The 21,124-nt window shown below is 38.8% G+C and overlaps 1 protein-coding gene across 1 annotated transcript in view; it reads right to left on the minus strand.

Moving 5' to 3' along the window:
* LOC105264394 (protein sickie) overlaps positions 1-21,124 on the minus strand; it is a gene marked incomplete in the record, with an annotated part of 111,420 nt that overhangs the window by 47,555 nt on the left and 42,741 nt on the right. The window contains 2 exon segments of the mRNA XM_011301231.1: positions 13,527-13,579; positions 14,454-14,571. Of these exon segments, the coding sequence (XP_011299533.1) occupies positions 13,527-13,579; positions 14,454-14,571 (171 nt within the window).

Consider the following 21,124-nt stretch of genomic DNA (forward strand, 5'->3'; position numbering starts at 1 on the left):
GCGTATCCCGTGGGACCGTGTCGCCGGGATACGACGGAAAGAGCAAAAGGAAAATGAAAACGAAAAACGACCGAGAAAAAGTTGAAACTGCTTACGAATCTCATGCCTGGGAAAAACACGAGGATCACTTTGATACGGTGAAAGAGGCCTCGGGTTCAAGCCCGAGTTACAGAAAGTGAAGGAGAAAAAAAGAAACTAAAAGGGGGAAAATGGAAAATAAGAAGGCAGAGATGGCTGATAGTCGAAAAAGGGCCATTAGAGGATATTCCAGGGACTCGGAGAGATAACGACGAGAATGGCTACTTATCTGCCATCTCCATCGTTTTATCCTTCTTAATTCTCTCCTCGAATTATTTTTTTCTTTTCCTTGTCCACCGACGAATGACGGTAAATGGTGAAATTACTATTGCTAAATAAATCGGGGGGAAGGGGGATGGGGGGGGCGCGCCCTGAGAGATGGCATTCATATTATACGCAGTGCGACGGCATTTACAGGATATCGCGAGAGATGTCCTCTTATGGTAGTGTCTTCGTACAAACGTGTCCCCCTCCGGTTGGGCGCCTCCAGGAATACTCTCTCGCGGAGCTACCGCGTGTCTCAAGCCTTCAAATCCTCCAGTATCAACTGCATTCGAAAATTTTATGTGCAACCACTTATCGCGGGGACAAAATACTGTGCTATACTCTGGAATATAACTTTTGTAGAATTCTTCATTAACGAATCAGTTAATTTTTTTACGTAATTCTTGTTATTCTCTATTCTCAGGTCCAGATGAGTCTGACAAATGCAATTAAGCATCAGTACGGAAAGATATTGTTCTTTGGCTGTAATTATGGTGTGTTCAGCAGTCGAGACGTTGACAAATGTGCAACAACTAAAGTTATAATTATTATCCTTTGTGACCTGCTTTCCGGTCCTCGAGAAAGGAGTGATTTTACATCAATCGATATCTGTTTTGTCGTATTTTTTCCAAACTTCTAGGACTGATCAATCATAATAATGAAATCATGAGTTATACTCCAGAGGACGTAATAGACTCGAGTGGGGCGATTAATTCTCGAGGATATGACTGTATTCTATCGCGGGAATGAAATCAAAACGACTTCGGTTGAAGAATTGAATCCAAATAGAGAAATAAATTGACAGGGAATTTAACAACGGCAGTGGTTTGTGCGGCGTTATGTTCGCATTTAGAGATACAACTGTAACAGTGTTGTCCAGGTGGAGTAATGGGATTGTATGCTGGTGACTCTTGAAGGCGATGTAGAAGTATTGGCCCGCGGGGCCAGGCATATATCTCAGTTCCGGAATCGTGGCCAACCACCAGCTATTACATTATATAGTAGTCTCGGTCACTCTGGCTTTCCATTCGCCACTCCATGTGATTACACCCGAACATTTTCCACCGAGTCCGCCACACGCTATTATTCTTCAATAATATTTTTAAAAAAGACAAAATTACTCTTGCCATTTACTTGAGAGATTTATTATATATTTTTATATAATAAATATAAATATATTTTTATTTATTATATATTTTCTCAAAACTCTATCACCGCGATTGAGTCATTATTTCCATGATTGATTAAATTCCAGCAATTATCATTATATCATTTAGAGGCAGATTGTGTGGAAAATCTTCATCGATAAACTCCGGGTGGGTTATAATGGGTTCCGTTTGTTTATCGATTATTTCTCTAGTGGCAGAGGGTGAGGCCCCCGATTACGTTGATTAAAAGATTCTGTCTTTTGAATGTTTGAGGAGAGAAAAAAAATGCCGCGCATTTGGTCCCTCTTATTAGAGGCCTCTGGTTTAATGGCGTCTACCCACTGTCAGTGGACCTCACCAGACGGAAATAAACGGTCTTAACGAAGGTGTATCTCTGCACGTTTTGCACGCTCATTCCAGGGTACAGATAACGAGATCAATTGAATTATTCGTTAAGTGCACATCGCCAGTTCTCGATTCAATAGAATTCGATACCCACAAAAAATATCGAAAGATTCATATTTGCAAGGATTTTTCACTCAGTTCCCCGGAATCTTCACGAGCACTACTTAGGTGCATAATTTTTATTTCAGAAAATTCTTCTTTCCGAGAACGGAAATAAACGGAAATTGTCCTGTGATTTTTACATGTTGACCTCGAAAAATCCCAGTTCCGTATAATTTTCATCGTTCATTCGGAGCACGCGCTTTGAAAAAAGTTCATGAAATATGCAAAAATAACTGCCTTCGAAGGCCAAAAACTCCGTTGAAGTAGTCGAAAATATATTATATATACTGGTTATTTATTATCAATGGTGCGTTAGTCCAGTAGCGAAGCGGTTAAACGATTTAAGTAAATTTAGCTCTTATTGCTGAGTTTTCGGTCTATACTAAACGGTCATGAAAAAGATTACCGCATCTTTCTAAATTTGGCTATATATGGCGGTAAATAATTATCGATATCTCGAAAGTCTCGAGACAATCGTCTCTGGCGGTTAATTTGAATTTATAATTCATTTAGTTTCAAGATTTTCACTGTAGCACACGTTTAGACTCGGAGTCCTAAATAATGTAACGATCTTTCCGAAGTAATTATAATCATCGACGAAAGTTATTATTTGATTTACGCTTCCCCGGAATAGATAACAAGAGAGGGAACGATGAATGAGCCTAAATGAGCCGTAGCAGCCTCCGAATGATTGCCGAATGCACCCTAAAACGGGGCCGACGAAAATAAATGCTCCTAATGAAAAACTAATGCCCACGTGTTCAACCAGTCTCATTATATCAATTCCCATCTTTCACCACTCATAAATACATGGTAAACAGCGCTCAACCCTTGCTACCCCACTCGAGTCGTCCTCTTCACCACAATATCTCCGAAATTTGCACGAATTCATTAATCCCATTCGACGGTAGACAGCGGATTAATGGAAAGTTTTCCACCGACTCCTGCACACAAGAGGCACTTCTCTCGTCTTAATTAAACCTTCCTTCACTTGCTGGTGTAATGATAAATTGATGGCATTTATTCATCAACTTCGCCACCAAACAATATTCATCAGATATTAATTACTCCAAAATTGGATTTGGACATGCAACCCTCAAAATTGTCTGCTAAATAACAAATCTCAGAAAATTTTTATTCTTTTTCTTTAAATTTCATATCAGCAGGCAACTATGAATGATCTCCACTAAATAATAATATTAGCGGTAATTTCTAATTTTCTCTAATTTCATTTTCTAATCTATTAATCGTGAGATCCGTAAAATTTTGAATTTATAAGTTTATATAGGGGAGTGCGGGGTAATATGGACGTACTTTTAATTCAATTGGTGTAGCAGAAATTAACACTGTATATGTGGTATCAAAGCGTGTTAATGAGCTGTGGTTTATTTCCCACGAATAGGGCATCGAGATGTGACTTCCGGATGATAGTGAGGGTGTGGAAATGATGGTGAAAGCTTCGGGGAAATAAAAATATAGCACATTTGTGCGTTAAACTGGTGGGCCATGTGCAGTCGGTCGACTTCTGTGTTATATATTCCAACCGTCAGTTTTCGACTGTATTATTACACGATGGCACGAGCTTACCACCGGGTTATCCCTGTCTCTAAATATATATGCGACGTACCACCACCCGTATACCCTGCAATCCGTGAGATTGAAGGCATCGGCCAGACAGCCGGTCTGAGACACCCTACGTATACACGGATTTACGCACTTTTTTATCATTCTGAGATGTAAATCAGATGACGCGGAATTGTATCATTTTTTTTCGCGATTGTTATCTAGAATTTATCTCGGCCACTCGGAGCTGAATCATCTTCCTAATTCTACTAGAACTAGAATTAACTTTTTTATAAAATTTCCGTTATCAGATGAAATAAAATAGAAGTTAATTCAAGATTAAAGGGTAATAGATCTGCACTGAATTATTCATACGCTGCGTATCGTAATTAGCTCTTCTTGAGTCGGAAATTCCAAGATGTCTACCGGGGGGGTTGGATCCCTCTGTGATAATATAATGAGGAGATAACATAATACTTTATGGAATTAGTCGCAAGAATCGTCAGATTTTATCTAAATCGATTGCAAGGATGAAACTTTAATTTTAGAATTTTCATTTTAGGTGAATTCCCCTTTTCTCGGTTCATGAAAAAACTTGGTCAACACTAGTTATTACAGTTTTCCAATTCCTGAAACATTTAGCTCAGAAGAAAAGTCCAATTACATGGGCAATTAGCCTCAAAAAGTGTACGGCCTTTTCCGTGAACAACCTGATAAACACTCCCATATAATTTCGCGGTTTTCCCATAAAATAGTGATTCCCCAATGGTGAAAAAAGGTGAAGAGCCTTGAGTTAACGATGGACCCTAGCATAAATTCCGTCACCCTGAATCATAAAATTGATATAAAATATATCATCACGAGGGAGTTGGGTAATCTCGGCAAGGAAGAGACGCGGGAAGGAAATCTCTTGTCTCATTGCCAAAGTGCACCGAGGAATAAGTAATTTGTCGAAGCCATTCTGGCCAAGTCATCCAACATTTTCCCATATAATCCCACAGCATCCCCAGGTACACGCGTCGTTATACCTCACCGGCAATTATCGTTATAACTGGAAACACAAGCAAGGATATCGGGTAACAGAAAACGATAAGAGCCTCCATTGGTGGATTTAATGCCCTCTGAGGGGGGGAATGCTGTTGTGTACATAACCAGAGACAGGAAGGATCGTGTGAGTGTTATATAGCGGGTAATCTCGGGGAAACTATTGCGGCTTGTGCGAATAGTGCCAAGGACCTCCAACGATTTCAGTATTGTGTAAGATAAAATTAAACCCGCCGAGTTTTACCATTGGTATTTTCATTTTTTTCCCAAACTTTTTCCTCCCGACTTTTTTTAGCCATTGGATGAACTACATATTAGGCGAATGATTGGCATTATCATTGATCATCAATAATTTTTGGATGCATTCAGATAAAATTGGCCGTTCATAAATTGCTCATGATCCTGAGATTTCTTGAATTTACCGATACTCTGCGATACTAAATCATGCCACCCCACCACCCCATTTTTTGATTCTCCTAAACACTGGAGAACGTTTCCAAGAAGCCATAAATTTCAATGAAAAAAAAAATGTTTTATGATGCATCCTGAGTGACTAATTGAGTCTGAGTGATATTGGTGTGGTGCGATGGACAATGAGGTCTCTCATTATATTTGCCTTCCAAGTGGAAACGTGTTGTTGTCTCGCTCTACGCACGTGGCTACGTGGAAGCTCTCATCTGCCGCAACTTCCCGCTAACTCCTCCGTATTTCCCTCTCTTTTACTCAACATTTTTTTTCATTCTTTTTTCCTAACTTCGAGTCGCGATTCTCACCGACCGATTCCACCACGAACGTGACTGTATTTTCATTAAACAACACCATGGGAAAATATCGACGAGCTTTATATGTAAACTTGGCGAGCACTCGCACTCTCGTCAGTCGGGTTAATTGGTTTCAAATGCACGTGCAACAATTTCTCCTAATTGTAGTGGAAAATGTTACTGATTATTCGTGGAATCACACGAAAGTCAATTGAATTATCTCGATTAATATTTCACTTTGAACATTCAAATTAAAATAATCAAATTAGATCAAGCAAGCCAAGTCCATTTGCAATCATTCATGTGTTAATTATTAGTTATTATTTTGCAAATTATGAAATTGCATCTGAATATTCCAATAGCTTTGCCTATTTTTTTAATGGAAAAATTAACATTCATCAGAATTGAACATTTTTTTAACAACTGATTCACGGAGGGAATGTTAAGAGACTTTGGTAGCTAATCATGAAACTTTTGAGTGCCTAAAAGAATTTGTTAGATCAATCGATATTGAACAAACTGTTAAATGTGACTCATGGCACTTTACCACTCAGCTACTGAATTGGTTTTTTAAATTAGAATAAAACAATTTGCGAAGGTTTTTTTCCCCTGACTGTGGCATTCTCCAGATTCTTCAAGAGATGTTAACCGACCGATTAATATTCCATTCTCCGCGAGGTTTTATTTTTTTACGATCTGTCCGGCGCCCCTGATAAACACATCAAGTGGCACTAAAGAATTTACATTAAATCTCAGCGATAAATCCCTGAAATCACTCGACACCCTCATGAATAACAATCATTAGCCTACAACCTCCGATACATTGTCAACCTGACACCACTTAGAAATTAATTAACTTTGCCAAGTAGAACGGAAACCGTCGACTACTGCTTGAATTGGAAGGAATAATGGATTAAGTAACTAATACGATACCGTGTGAGAAAGTTCGAGAGATCAAAACGTCCAGTCATATGTGAGAATTCTATTCGATCCGCTCGACTTGCTGGTATGAAGGACGATGAATTTCTGAATGATATCGCGGAATGGATCACAACGCTGTTGAAAAATAATTGAAATTTCACCATAATGAGCTGGTCATTTTCAAGAGAATGTCTTTCCTACTCCGAGAGTTATAGATCGGAAATCTTAATCGAAACATTTTGTTTTCATTTTTCCTGGTCTGTTGAGGGGTTTTTCCTATCACGTGAATAAAAGTAAAAAAAAGTAACTCTTCTCGTTTAAATGTTACATATTGAACCGTGAATCAAAGTTGCTAGATTAAAAAATTTGATTTTGAGGAAAAGCCACATGTCGTCTTCACAATTCAAAAATCAGACTCCTGGGCCAGGGTGAAAATTTTTTATTTTCGATTTTGCGTTTCGAACGTTTTTTGCGTCCTAATGTCGTTTATGACCCGAATATACGCAAAATGCATCGTCTCATGGAAAAATCAAAATCTGGACCAATACAGAATTATGTTTTTTTTTTTCAATTTTGATATGTCTAATATCGTAATCAAGCATCCTAATACCCGCCACAATTGACTCAAGAATGTTTACAATGAAAAATGAGAAACTAGAATTTTCAGAGCTAGAATGATAAAGGCCAGGAAAAATAGTGAAAATAGCCCATAAAGCCTGCCCACACTACTCCGAAGCATTACAAAGTACACTGAATCTTGGATACGGCGCAGAAGTCCCGGAATTTGCGTATAGTTGTACGATAATCCAGCTATTGAGTTTCCATAAGCCGCCATGGAGAAGGCGACTGGACCATATAGCCCCGCAACCCAACACTGTACCTTTGACACTCAATATCTTTACAAATAACCCATTCACATTCATTGTTCGACGTATCTCATTTCCCGGAAAGTGTCGCGACCTCGCGGTTGACAACAACAGCGTCTGATTAATCCGGCAAAACCACTAAATCGAAGCAGCCGGAAGTCTCGGAATCCACCGAAGGCTAGATAAGACTACAAAAGCCTGGCGACGCGGGCGGTCTATAACCACCAGTGAAGATACCACCGAAAAGAAAAACCTCGACGACGACTTTGTCCCGTTGCAGCACGCGGCGATGAGCCATCGAGTTACGACTAGTGCTAACGCCTTCCCACCTTTAAACCCCCCGCAAAAAACGATATTATCTATCTTTTCAAGATGGTTATTAATTTGAAAACTTCCCGGAATGCTGGTCTGCGGTGGGTGGTGGCGGCTTCAAGGACCACTCGACGCGTGACAAATCTCTGTCACGCGAGATGTTACCTCGCTCTCGGTTAATAATGTTCCGAGGTAATTGCACGCAGGAAATCATTTCTTTACTCACACGAAAAGTCCCTCAATCCCTCAATCCCTCAATCCTTCCTCCTGGACTTTCAGTAAATTACTTTTGAAATTTCTAACAAAAAAGCTTGTTCTACGACAAAATCACATGGAATTTATGCAAAATTCTTCATTTACGAATCAGTAAATGCCGAAAACAGGAACCATAACTTCTTTGAATTTTTTTGATTTTTGAAAAATCATTTCATTTCATTTTCATTTCATTGCAAATGATTGAAATGAAATGCAAACTCACGTCATGAAAATGGATCCATCTTTTATTTTTGCGAAAATTCGAAATGAACGGTCCTTATAGAAATATTATGAATACCGTAAATAATTGCCACATCGACACTCAGTCCATTCCTTCAAACAGCTTTTCTGCTTAACTACAGCTATATGTATAAAAAAACACAATTATGTTCACTCGAACATAAAGAAATACCAAATAATTACAAGCCATCCGAACTAGACCAGAAGACTGCAAGTCACGAGGGAAAAAAACAAACATCTCAATTAAGCCGTCCATAATGGCCTCGCTCCCGTAAAAACCGTTTGGTTCTTTCCCGGTTGTTATGATTTTTTGCTCTACACCGGAAGCTCAAGAAATCCCTCAACTAGACGAACCACCAATTGCCTGTCCCAGCAATTCCATTTAAATTTCAAAATAGCCCCGAAGTACCTCGTTATCTCCTCCCGAACAATTCGCAAATTGCTGTGAAGCCGTACCAATCAGATTCCAGGACCTGAACTATCGACAAAATGAGAACAATTTTTGGAACGATACCCCGAGCTGAACTAATCGGGTCACGACAATTCGTGTCTTCATAACGACTGAACCCTGAGATTTTTCTACGTTGATACCAAATGAACGTAACTAACCGCAATGAGCATTAAAAAACACCAGAGTCTAACCAGTGGTACCGAAGGTCATGCTCTTGAAGAGTCACTCAGTAAACACTAACTCGACCCTGCGCACGCGCACTCGACTATCTTTTTCAAATCCCAAGAAACGATAAAACATCAATTGGAATATCTCCTTGACAGTTCGTCGTTTAGTCAATTAATTGCCAGTCAAATAACCCTGAATGTTCCATTTCTATTTATAAAACTGTCTCAAGAGCCACTCACCTCCTTATTCTGTCCTTTCTTTCAACAACTTCTCAGCTCGTTCCTCTTATTTCACCATCCCAACCACTGAACCTTCACCTTATCCACTGCACCCTTTGCAGTCGCATCACACACATCGCAATTTGATCCTCAAATCCGTGAAAGTGATCCCCGTAAAGCTAAAAATCCCCCGATCCGACAATCAACCTCAAGTCTTCATCAACTCCTTAAAGATCCCCTCCGTTAAACATCACCTCAACATTGCCCTGGCGCACCCGGCTATCATTTTAAATCCCGAGAAACGATAAAACCTCAATTGAAAGATCTCCTCGACTATCCGTCGTTTTGTCACTTAATTGCCAGTGAAATAACTCTGCATGTTCAATTTCTATTTATAAAACTGTCTCAAGTGCCACTCACCTCCTGCCCTTTCTGTCAACTAATTCTCTACCTTCTTTTTTGATTTCCCCTCCCTAACCTTCACTGAACCTTCACTCCACCCTCTGCATTCGCATGACACACGTTGCAATTTGATTGACAAATTCCTGAAAGTGATGTACGTAAAATAATCGAGGATTCAACCCTGTCAATTCAAATAGTCTGCTCCCTTCATAAACTCTCGCGCATTCATTAAATTTTCCCGCGTTGAATTTGAAAAATCATTAGTACAGCCAGGATGGCGTCAACATCCGTGCTACCGAGCCACTCACGAGGCACTAACCGATGAAAGATCTCAACGCGCGAGGTATAGAGGTAATCCCCCAACACAAACACATTCGAGAAAAATGTTAAAGGCACATGCACGAGGTGCCTTCGACAATTCGAGAGACTGTGCTACTGACAGAGAGGAAAAAAACCAGAGGAGTGAGAGAGAATGAATAAAAGGTATTGTAGTGGGAGGTAAATGGGGTAGTGGTGGCGGTAACGCGTGGACAACCGGCGGAATTCCAGGTAGAGGAACCACGTGGATCCTCCTGGGGATTCCTGGGGTCTACCGTTTTTACGAAAGCAACAAGAAAAGGGACAATGACGTAAGAGATAGTTGGGCCCTTTTTCACAATGGGAACGACCTTTCTTTCGTAAATAAAAAATGTAAGCAGTGCAGATTTTTTTTTCAAGAAAATTCTTTCCGTCTATCGAGGACACTTTCGCGGAGAAAACTTTTTTTGTAGAAATCATTTTATGATGATATTATTATTTATAGTTTATCATTTGACCTCAATCATTTATTTTCCTCAATTATGAATAATTACAACGAAACGTCTTAAATTCCAATTAAATCATAATGATACTGGCAGAAAGTTCTATCTGCATCTCCAGTGGAATTTTCAAGAATTTCGTTGCTGAAGATTCAAAATTTTAGAAAGATCAGTAGAAAGAGTGAATTTTAATTCAATTATTTCGTCAAGTTACGTCGCGTTATTTGTTAAGTGTTAAATTTTAATGAAGTTTCAGTCAAACTTGAAACTACATGATTTTTTTCCTTCAAGATATTTAACGATCCTCTCCTCAAAATTACTAGTCAGTTGCTCAGAAATTTTCCATTTTCTTCCAACAGCGCACTAAGACACCGGTAATATAATTTTCTGTGGTTTTATGGAAGAATTAGAGGCTTGTTGTATCCCCCCAACAACACGGGAAAACGACTTTCCTCATTTCGTTTTTATACTACGTCATGGGCAGCGATGACTACAGGTGGTCTTGTCGGTATTTCCTGGAGGCTCTTTACAGATGAAAACGGCGAGAGCAAAACGTGCCTTAAAAATGTCCACAGAGCTCCCACAATTTAATAGGTGTTTCCCTGCTTCGCAGAAGCTTTTTCGTCTCCACCAGAGACTCACAATAGCTTCCCATTTAAGAAGAAAAAAATTGAGGGGAGAAAAAGACTACATGGGCGTTCAGCATTTCTTCTTTTCCATACGAAAAAAATTTCAACTGATCCAAGCCGATATTCAATGAGAAAAATCGAGGAGTCGATTGATCAAAGAAACCGATGTTTTCAGTCTATTTCAAAGCCAATAATAATGAAGTGATGGGATAATATGGACATCATTAAAAATTGTTCTATTCCTAATTTTTTACATTTTTTCATGTTTAAACAAATAAATCGACAGAGTAATTTAGCAATTAGTTCATTGATAGACTGTCAAGTGCGATTGTCCAAAAATAAAAAAAGGAACCTAGTGCTAAAAAAAATCGCTAATAATAATGTACATCACCAAATAGGCCTGCCATTCTAATTGGCTCCGCCTCAAAAACTTTTTTTGTACTCAATTTATTCCATCATTGAAACCTAAAAAAATTATTTTTTTCGAAATCATGAATTTGACATTCAATCTGATAATGCTTAAATGATTGTCAATTGTCGATTGTCAATTTAGATAGTACCCTATGCTGGGATGCGAGATAAACTTTCGACAGTCTCAATTGCCAGTACACCAATTTAAATAAAAACATGTGCATATTATCCCACACTCCGTTAAATACTTTTGATATAAAAAAAATGTTTAACAATCGATTTCTTTCCACCATCGTCCATAACGATTTACTTGTCAGTCGAATATTTTTATCAGAGAGAACTGAATGGGAAAATACTCCCATTGTTTCTCTCTACTCGTAAAAAATCTCCAATATCAATTGATATGCGAATAATAACAACATTAAAGTTCTCCATTGAATGGAATTGATATCTACGATTGGAACCACCCACATGGATATTATTCCCCCAACGAGAAGTATATGTTGCTCTATCAATAAAGCAAGTACCAGTCAGGATTTATAATCCAATCGATTGAGACAATCCACCGGGATCAAGTGGTTGAGAGCATAACGGTTCAATGAAGACGTTCTGAACCGTGTGATGCTTTTTCCACGATCCCCAGTGACCCCTTCGATATCCCAAACTAGCAAACACATCATTTTCTCGTTATTATTTCCTTTTTTCACCTTCACTTTCTCATTTTCCATTCCTTTTACTCCAAGTGAGCGTAGAGTTGAGGTATTGATCAACGATGTTAATTACTAGTGGTTATCTCCAGGGTCTCGTGACTACAGAATACCGAGAAAGGTGAGGGTACGCACACAAAAAACGATTCCTAATATGTGTACAATACGATAAAAATGTCCATTAAGTACGCCGGAAATGGCAATCAAAAATCGATGAATATTTTGAAAACGATTCGAGAGGAAAAGAACTCTTCAAAGAAATTGAACACTTTTAATTATTTATGCGTCTGGGTTATCAACGAGGGTTGAAGGCAACAGTGAGCGAGGGAAATATTTATTTATAGATAATCGTGGAAAGTCGTTAGGTGAGCTTGACTAATACGAATGAGTCATCAAAATACGTATACAGTTGGAGACAGAGGTGCTTCATGAAATAGAAATAGATTGGGTCGTGTCCCGGTTTTCGAAAAGGCATTTCGCTCGGCTTCCGGATACACAAGACTCACTTTGTTATTTTTTCACCTCAAATATTGTTCTTAAATTATAATTCCCATTGATCGGCAGTCTGTTGTATAACCTGTCATGGTTCTTACAAGTGTTGCTACAAGAAGTTGCAAGTTGCAGGGTACACGAGAAAAACATGTTTTCCTTTGGGAAGTGAGTTTGTTAGAGATAAGTTCACTTGAGATGGGAAGAATAGATTGTTTATGGAGTACTCAAGGAGTTGCAAAATGAGAATTAGAGAATTATGAGGGAAATGCAGTAGAGAAATGAGCGTTATTTTTTGTCATTTCGACAATCGCTTCGGGAAAACATTTCAAGGTATTCCAGTGCAGGTAAAACCTTAAGAAATGAATGTTGTGAAGGTTGAGGTCGATTTGGTATTTTCCAGATGTTCATTCGATAATTTTTTTCATGGAGTAATTGACAACTCGTCAATTAATCCACATGTAGCAGAAGTGATAACGATACACCACAGAGCCAGAGCAATTGATTGAAACAGCTCTTCTTGTACACAAAAAGGGGTCATATGGAATGAAATTGAGCGCAACGTCAATATTGAAGCCATCGATCGGTCGATTACACCGGGTGCACATCAATGCGAATGAATTGAGCGTTGGTAATTGATAGAAAGCGAGATAAACCCGATGAATGAGCGAATGGCCCGCAGTACCAAAATAAACATTTGGCAATGGAAAAAGAATAAATTTTTCAGAGAAGCATGTGCTCACGGTAAAAACAAACACCGAATGAATTTGAAGAGGGGGCAAGAGGTGATAATAGATGTTTCATTCGGGCTTATGCAAATTGCCGACGAATGCCCGGATATGACGTGGCCCGTTTCCCGGAGATGCATTGGTAATCCATAAAGGAGCGGCCCATTCATGTTTGCCTACTCTGAGAATCCTTATCTCTAGGTCATCTATGGGTCTTAATGAAAACGATATCTCTCAACTGGCCCCTTGTTTTTTTTTCCACAAAGAAAAAAACTTTCATGCCAGCAAAGAAGTTTCTAGATTTAATAAAACTTCTTCATGCTGGAAAAAAGTTATCTTCTATTTGGAAACTTCTTTTCTAACATCAAGAAATTTGACTCAGCATAAAGATTCTCCACGCAATCTTACGAAGATTGTTGTGCAAACTTCATGAAGATTGTCGACAGATATTTTTTCAGACGGGACTTTCATGACGAACGCAATGTACTTGGGAAAAATCAATTGTCCCCCCGGCATAATATTATTGATTCAGAGAATTGAATACTCGTATGAAGTGATAGGACTCACCATTTGCTGAGCGTTCTTGGGCTTCCGGTTGATGTCTATCACCTTTTGATTGGCTAAAAAGGAGAAACAACGTGAGGTGAATACTTGAATATTCGATTGTCGGGTGGTGCATGCAACGCAGTCTTTTATTATCTTTCAAATAAATTTCATGCGGATGTACCGTTAAGAGATGGTTTATTTGCATTCAATAAAATGGAAATTATTTGCGTAGATGATTGATTGGCATGCGGCAAATGGATATTGAAAATGATAAATGAATGAGCTCAAGTGAATGAAGAGAATGAGTGAATGAACACTCGATGATTAATTCTATCGTTTATCATCAGATATTACTCGATGGGCCAATTTAGTCATGACCATTGATGATTAGCGAGCATTAGAGGGGGACTATATTTAGAATTTAATGCCAAGAATTGCGAGTCCACGAGGAGAACTGCGAAATTGAGATGTAAACGAGATTGCAACTCTTGAAATGTAAAAAAAAAATGCGCAATCGAGATATATCAAATTCCCCGTGCACTCGCGACCCACTGACGCGTGACCCATGTCGCCAGTTTAACTGCTGCCTCATGCCTCTTCCCCACATTTATAATTTCTCTCTTGGATTTATGCATTACTTGGGTAACTGTCCAGTGCCCATAATTGAACGAACTTAACCGTTCGTATTATACTGTTAGTCAATACCCAATTATTATGTACCCAATTATTAAGTTTACTATGTTGTCTTGAAAACGTAATAATGTTGTCACTCATGCAATGGAGTAAGACATGCTCTACAAGTCTTGGTTTTTTGGTCTTTGCGTGAAAATCATCGGAAAATGAATTTTGAAGGGTAGAAGATAATCTTTGAAAAATTCCGCCGAAGAAGAGAAATATTGCTGTGTACAGTGGGCGATAACAATCTTAAATGACTGATTGAGTACTTACTGACAGCCTCGACAAGATCTGCCAGCAGGACACCGTCGCAGAGGTCGGTTTGAAGGTCACTGACCCGCCTTTTGCAGCCACCGCGCTCGAGGTAGTGATTCGCCCAGTCGGTATAGATCTGAAACAACGGGGAAAGGAAAATTCAATTGAAATTTTCATTGATAAGGATCATTTGATAGGTTACAGTGAGCGCAGGGGATTAACGATGGTATGATAAAGATCGTGGATCATTAGTCGATCGTAACTCGACGAAGGGGCAATCGTTAGGGGTTCTTACAATGATGAGTTAATGATTCTTCAACTCTTCCCTTTCTCCTCACCCACTGCACGTTCCCATCGACAATAATTGCACAGTACTCTCTCACCTGGCAATATCATTACGTCAGCGCGTGATCGCACGGATTAAATCGTTGAGGCTAACTGTATTTTCACGGTTGATGGAAAATTTCATCACTCATTTTTTGTGGAAGTCATGAAAATGTTCAGAGTGTCATTAGCAGGTGATTTTACTGCTATTAGAAAATATCATTGTAACTGATATTTCCAGGAATTTCTAATAGTGTCCATTTCAGCAATTTTTCCACTTTGTCAATAATTGAATGACTGCGTGAAAATTCTCACTCATCAAATAACCGTGCAAAATTTTCGTACGCGAGGAATTGTCTGGATTGGTGAAAACAAAAGATGCTCAGAACGTGGAATGAACACGTGCGACCTAATATCACCGCAGAAAAGATTCATAGTGATACAGTGGCGTGTCCACAAAGAAAGAAAACAGTAAGAAAAAAAATAAGAGGTAAATGACGCTGGGGTAGTGAAAAGGGTTAGTCACACTCTGCCAAGAGTCGAGTCACACTTATCTTGCACTTATTCCTGGCTGCACTTATCCTCCCTTCTTATTCGCTACACCCAAAGAGTTTGTTCTCTCTTTTCTGAGCGTGTGTTTTCAACCCGAGAGAAACGCCGGGTACTATTTTTACCACCGCGAAAGAGGGAGGTGAGACGAGAGTGAGATTTGACGAGAAAAAGAAATTATTGGGATATACTTCAGGACGAATGCGCATTCTCTTGATCGTAAATAACTCATTTAATGTTGTCTAAAGAACATTAATAATATTATGTACCAAGTGTAATTGGATCTGTAAATCACGATGTTTGGTTTTTGTGTTATTTTTGTGGCACGTGACCTGACGAAGCACGCCACGTGGACACAAACACATGAAATGTATCACCAGGGATGGGGGAGAAAGCAATCTTCATGTGTGTTGTAGATAGACAGAATTTCTCACAGAAATCTGAACGATAATTTATGGGAAATCTATCGGAAACTATATTCGCCGAATGCAACTGCACTGTTAGAAATCATCGAAATTTTCAATTTTAGGAGTTTGAATTCAATTTCAATTAAATACGGTAACTAAATTTTTCGCTCATTTTGAAAATTCTAGAAGATTGGGGTGTTCATGTTAAACCATAATTGATTTTTCAATGAACGATTGAATTTTTAGAATGATCCTGAGAATAAAAGAAGAAACACAAATTATTGAGTGAATTCTCAATATTTTCCGCGATTTGCAACGCAAGAAATCAAGGGAATCGTCAATGAAGAATTCTACAGAAATTCCATTTCACTTTGTCGTTGCTAAAAATGTCAAGTGTAATTTGCCAACACAGTGCACTGTTCGAAATTACCATTTGTAATGAATAGACGGCTATATTCACTAATTTTTTTGATCATATGGACTATTCCACCCCTGAATATACCTGAACAGTACTCCTCGTGGAGTCTGCTTTGACATCATCGCACGAGTTCCTGAGGGATCGTGTAGCTCTGATGCACGCCATCACCTCCAACCCCGAGAATTCTTCAGCTCAACCCCCAAGGGCAGATTATACTGCATCTATCAATCACTGACTCGAGTCACCCAACACTTTTCCGCATCCCAAAAAGTGGAGGAGATCGATTGTCTCTCAAAGTTATCGACTTAACCGACCAGAGAAAAATTATTTTGATTCAATAAACTGTTTTCTTAGATGGAAATACTGCACTTTTAATTAATCCATTATTTTCCAAGATGAAGAAACTTTTTCACTCTGCGAAGAGAACAGAAAGAACATTCGCCTTTCACATCCATCAGCTACCCCACCCCCAACGGTCAACACTTGATGAATAAAGAAATTACACGATTATCCAATTTATATGATTTATCGCAATGTCAACAGACAAACGTGAGAGCTCAACAAACACTCGACTGGTATCACGAGATAACTATCGTGTTTATCCAATTGATAGGGTGTTCCATGAGCCAACGAGACACTGAATTATCGAGTGAATTTTCACCCCGACGCATCTTAACTCGTTTTGAAGAAGTCATCCACGACGGACTCAACGGCTCGACGCACCGGACGTAACTGAATACTCCGGAATACGTCGAGGCCCATGTGCCTTTGAGGCACACACCCGTGCACTAGCCCGTGCACAGATATAACCATCGTCGTAGGTAGATTTTCTCGCCTGTTTCTATACACTCAGGTCTTCAGGCCTCCCACTTCTGCGGCTGCCATCGGCAAATTTCCATCAAACGTCACCGACCAACATCGGCTCCAGCGAGCTGCCACCTTCACCACCACTTTGTGGTCACTATTTTGATTGATGTCCCGGGGGGATTAATCCTTTAGGGCTTGGGGTGGGTCAGGGCGCCTCCCCATTATTCGGCTAATATTCGAGGAGAAAGTGGTGAACCAGGAGACGATACCCTTGAAGATGGCCGAGTACTATTTTCAATTCGCGGTGAACCCAACCGTATATTCTACACTTTTCATTATCGTACTCGTCCAGCTAGTGGTTACTTGGAAAAATTATAGAATCATCCAGATAGTTTTCCAAAAGTTCGCGTCAATTTTCGGATTTTCTAGAATAATTTGAACAAATTGCGATCCTTAACGGTTTATAATGGATTGTTAGAAATTTCTTAAAACTTTAGTCACAAAGTTAAGAGTTTTCAGCCATCTGAGGTTTAATTCAATTTCAATTAAAAGCCGCGACTAAATTTTCCATTTATCTTCAAAAAAATATAATTGATTTTTTAATGCAAGCTCGTATATTTCTGCTCATGCCATTCGCAAAAATTCAATGTCCAATAAAATCGAATTTCAAATATATAATATTAAAAATATATAATATTATAATATTCAAATAGATTGAAAGTTCAAAGCATATGTCTTATATAATCTGAATTTGGAAAATGTCCACGTTTTTCCAGGGGGATTATCAGAGTTTTTAGTGGAATAGTAGAATAATTATTGACAATATATATTTCCAATAATAATAATAATGAGAAGAAGGATTAGACGGGCAGGACTGTTCTCCGACCCGTGACGTTTCAGCCACAATTCAGTCGTCAAAGGTCATATGAGAGGGGAATTAGTTGAGGGTACGATGAGCATTCCCGACAGGCAGAGCCATCGATTTGCTATTCGCGAGGGCTCGCGTATTATACACATGAGTACGGGCGTCATTAATTGTAATGCCGGTTGGCATGTCGAGTTAGCCTATAATGTACGCAAACTGAGGTGAGAGTTGAGTCTCTTGCGCATATCGATCAGCAGTGACAGATTCCTGATTTTCCATAAAAAAAAAACAAAAAAGTGATCCGCTGTCGAAAATTTTCTCAATTTTTACGAAAAGCCGCACCTGATCGTCCTATTTTTATTCAATTTACGACAAAAAAAAAATGAATGCAAAAAATTGTCATTCACACGGAGAGAAATAAATAGTTCGCTGGTTGCGCAAGTATTGCTGAGGGATTGGAGAAAAGACACGGGAGTTTTATTGAATATATTTCACGTGTTATTAATGAAAATTTATCAGAATTAAATTGAATTTTCAAAAACAATTTTGTAACAATGACTTCTCATTGTCCTTCACGCCCCCCTCCCCCACTGGTTCAATAAATTAAATGACCGTGACCATTATTCAATTAGAATTAATTATACGCGATCATTATTCTATTATTCTCCTGGCAATTCATGAAATCGAACGGAACAATAATAAAATAATGTGAGCAGATAGGATTGAAATGAATTGAATCAAGCGAAAATGCACGTGCTCTGCCCCAGTGAACTCTTCCAAGTGTATTAAATGGAGGATTTCATCCGGATTTTACAATATGCTGAGGCACTGGACGCAATGAAATTGAGGCCTCTTCTCGGCATTATATTGTAAAGGTTTGAAAGGTTTATGTTGGGATGAAAATTCGAGATATATATATGTACCGCTGTCACGCAGAATAGCCGCCGACGGGTGTGAGGGCCTTTGTTGCCTTTTGCCTTTGGTTAAGGGATTCGGTATTGCCCTCTCCCTCTCATCCCGCAATTGGCCACTGTGCGTCAAAACGGGGGACACGACGAGTGCGCAAAATTACCTTCTCCCTCTTTCTCCTCTTTCTCCCTCTTTGACCCTCTCTCTCCTCCCCTCCCACGCTCTCTCAAACCCCGCATTTTTCCTCTCATCTTTCATTAAAAAACTTTTTACAAACCTAATTGACGACTTTATTGGAACGAGGAAACGACGCGAGTCGGGAAAACAAATTGACAAATGACGAAAAAAAATGTCAAAGCTAAAAATGCAAAATAATAATCATAGTAATGATGGAAAAATTACGACAGGACGATTTTTATAGAATGCGGGGATCTGAATGCCGTTGAACTGTTCTACTTTGCTTTTGGATAAAAAGTTTTTCTCGGATAAAGAATGGAAAGCAATTTTTGGTGGTATATAGAGCGAAAAGGATCATTAATGAAATTACATGATTTTTCAATACCAAATTGCGATAAATTCGATTGAAATGTGTCTTTTTGGAAAATTGAAGAGTAGTAACCCCACAGTGTAATTGACCTACTTCCCCTTCCCAGAAAACCAAGAAAATAAGAGATTAACGACGAAGGCGAGGTCTCAAATAGAATAAAATACTAGTCTCCGGTTGTTTAGGAGTCGCCACGTTCCTCTTTATTTTTAAAACCCGAGTATTACGAGAATATCCCGGAAGGAAGTGAGGGCGACGTCCTCTCTCTCGTCTATTATCGCACCATTTTTTTTATTTCTCCCGTCATGTTGACAGCGTCGTCACACCGAGCAGGTTGAGAACCGCATGTAAGTGAGTTATCACCCCCTCGAACCCCGGAATACCCCGAAGACGAGATGCACCCTCCGCACCCAATCTCCACGGGGAGAGAGACTGCGGCATCCCGAGCACTCAGTCTTCACATTTCTCCCTGCACTCACACGAAATACTCTCCTTCACTAAGACAATTTGCTCCATACAAAAAAAACATTCTCTTGTCAATTTTACAACGCCAGATAATTAATTATTTCTTTATGTCAATAAATAATTAATTTATCCCATTGACTGGGAACGTAATGATTCTTGTCACGCAAAAATTTCCAGAATTGACTACTCTGTTAGAAATTTTTTTATTCCAATCACTAGATTCATCACTAATTTTCCAAAATTCAAGAAAATTCGGTTTTCTTCAGTGATTGTTGATCGTTCAATAAAAGCTCGAATCAAATACAATTGAAATTGAGTTTTCAATATTTTTACGATTTTCCAATGTCGTGTACGAACCGGAAATTTTAACAATTATAATTAAATATCCCAGAAATTAATTGACTCAATAAAAAATTCTACCAAAATTTCATGTCACTTGATGATTGCTAAAAACTTGGGAGATTTTTTTCAGTGTGAAAACCAAATAGTTCATAAGAAAAATTAGCGATTTGGAAAATTGACAAGACAATATTTTCTTCTACGAATGAAATTTTCTTTGTGGATAGGTTTTCGGGGAGTAGTGCTCCATATAGCGCTATGTGTGTGCTATACCTTCAGGGTAAGGACCAGAGTAGGTATATCTCTTACTCATGTACTTACACTTTCCCTCAGGTTTATTCGTATCACGCAAGGAATGGCACAGGGAGAGTGAATCAGCGGAAAAGGCAGTGCGTGAGAGACCACTGAGTTTCCATGGTTACCTTGCTGGGCGAATTCAGAGGACCCACCCGATGGTATATATATATTCTCTGCGACTTATATTTACACGGTTATAACCCACCAAAACACTCTCTCACGCACGGCCATACTCTTTTGTTGCTTGAGTCTTTAATTAATCAGCGTAATGAATATTTATTCGTTATTATTCGCGGAATCGGAGGGTAACTGAATCTAGACGTTTTAGCTGTTTATCGGGACTTATGAGACCATCCCGTATTATTCTTTTTATATGAATTCAAAATTACTACAGCGATTTGCAATTTGGAATTTGCTATTGTAAGGAAAAATCCACGGAAATTGAAAATAGTTGTTTAGTTCAGTACTTTCTTTAAGGTAATATTTTTATTGCCTTTGATTAGTTATGAGCTGTGAAAGAGATGAATTAGGCATAAGTTTAAATGTCGTGTAATGGATGTTTTCATATAGCTCTGGTTTCCCTATTTTTATTTTATGAGACGGTGAAAGTGAAAATTTTTTAATTAAATTCGGTCTAAATTCAAATTAAACGCCCCAGACAAACGAATCAATAAGGAATAAGCCTGATAGAGTTTTGCTTTAATTACTCAATTACTGGAGATAGATTTAATGAGTCGTTGATAATTTACGAAAATTGAAAAAAAA

This window comes from Fopius arisanus, unplaced genomic scaffold (genome assembly GCF_000806365.1).
Source record: "Fopius arisanus strain USDA-PBARC FA_bdor unplaced genomic scaffold, ASM80636v1 scaffold00020, whole genome shotgun sequence".
NCBI classification, from domain to species: Eukaryota; Metazoa; Arthropoda; class Insecta; order Hymenoptera; family Braconidae; genus Fopius; species Fopius arisanus.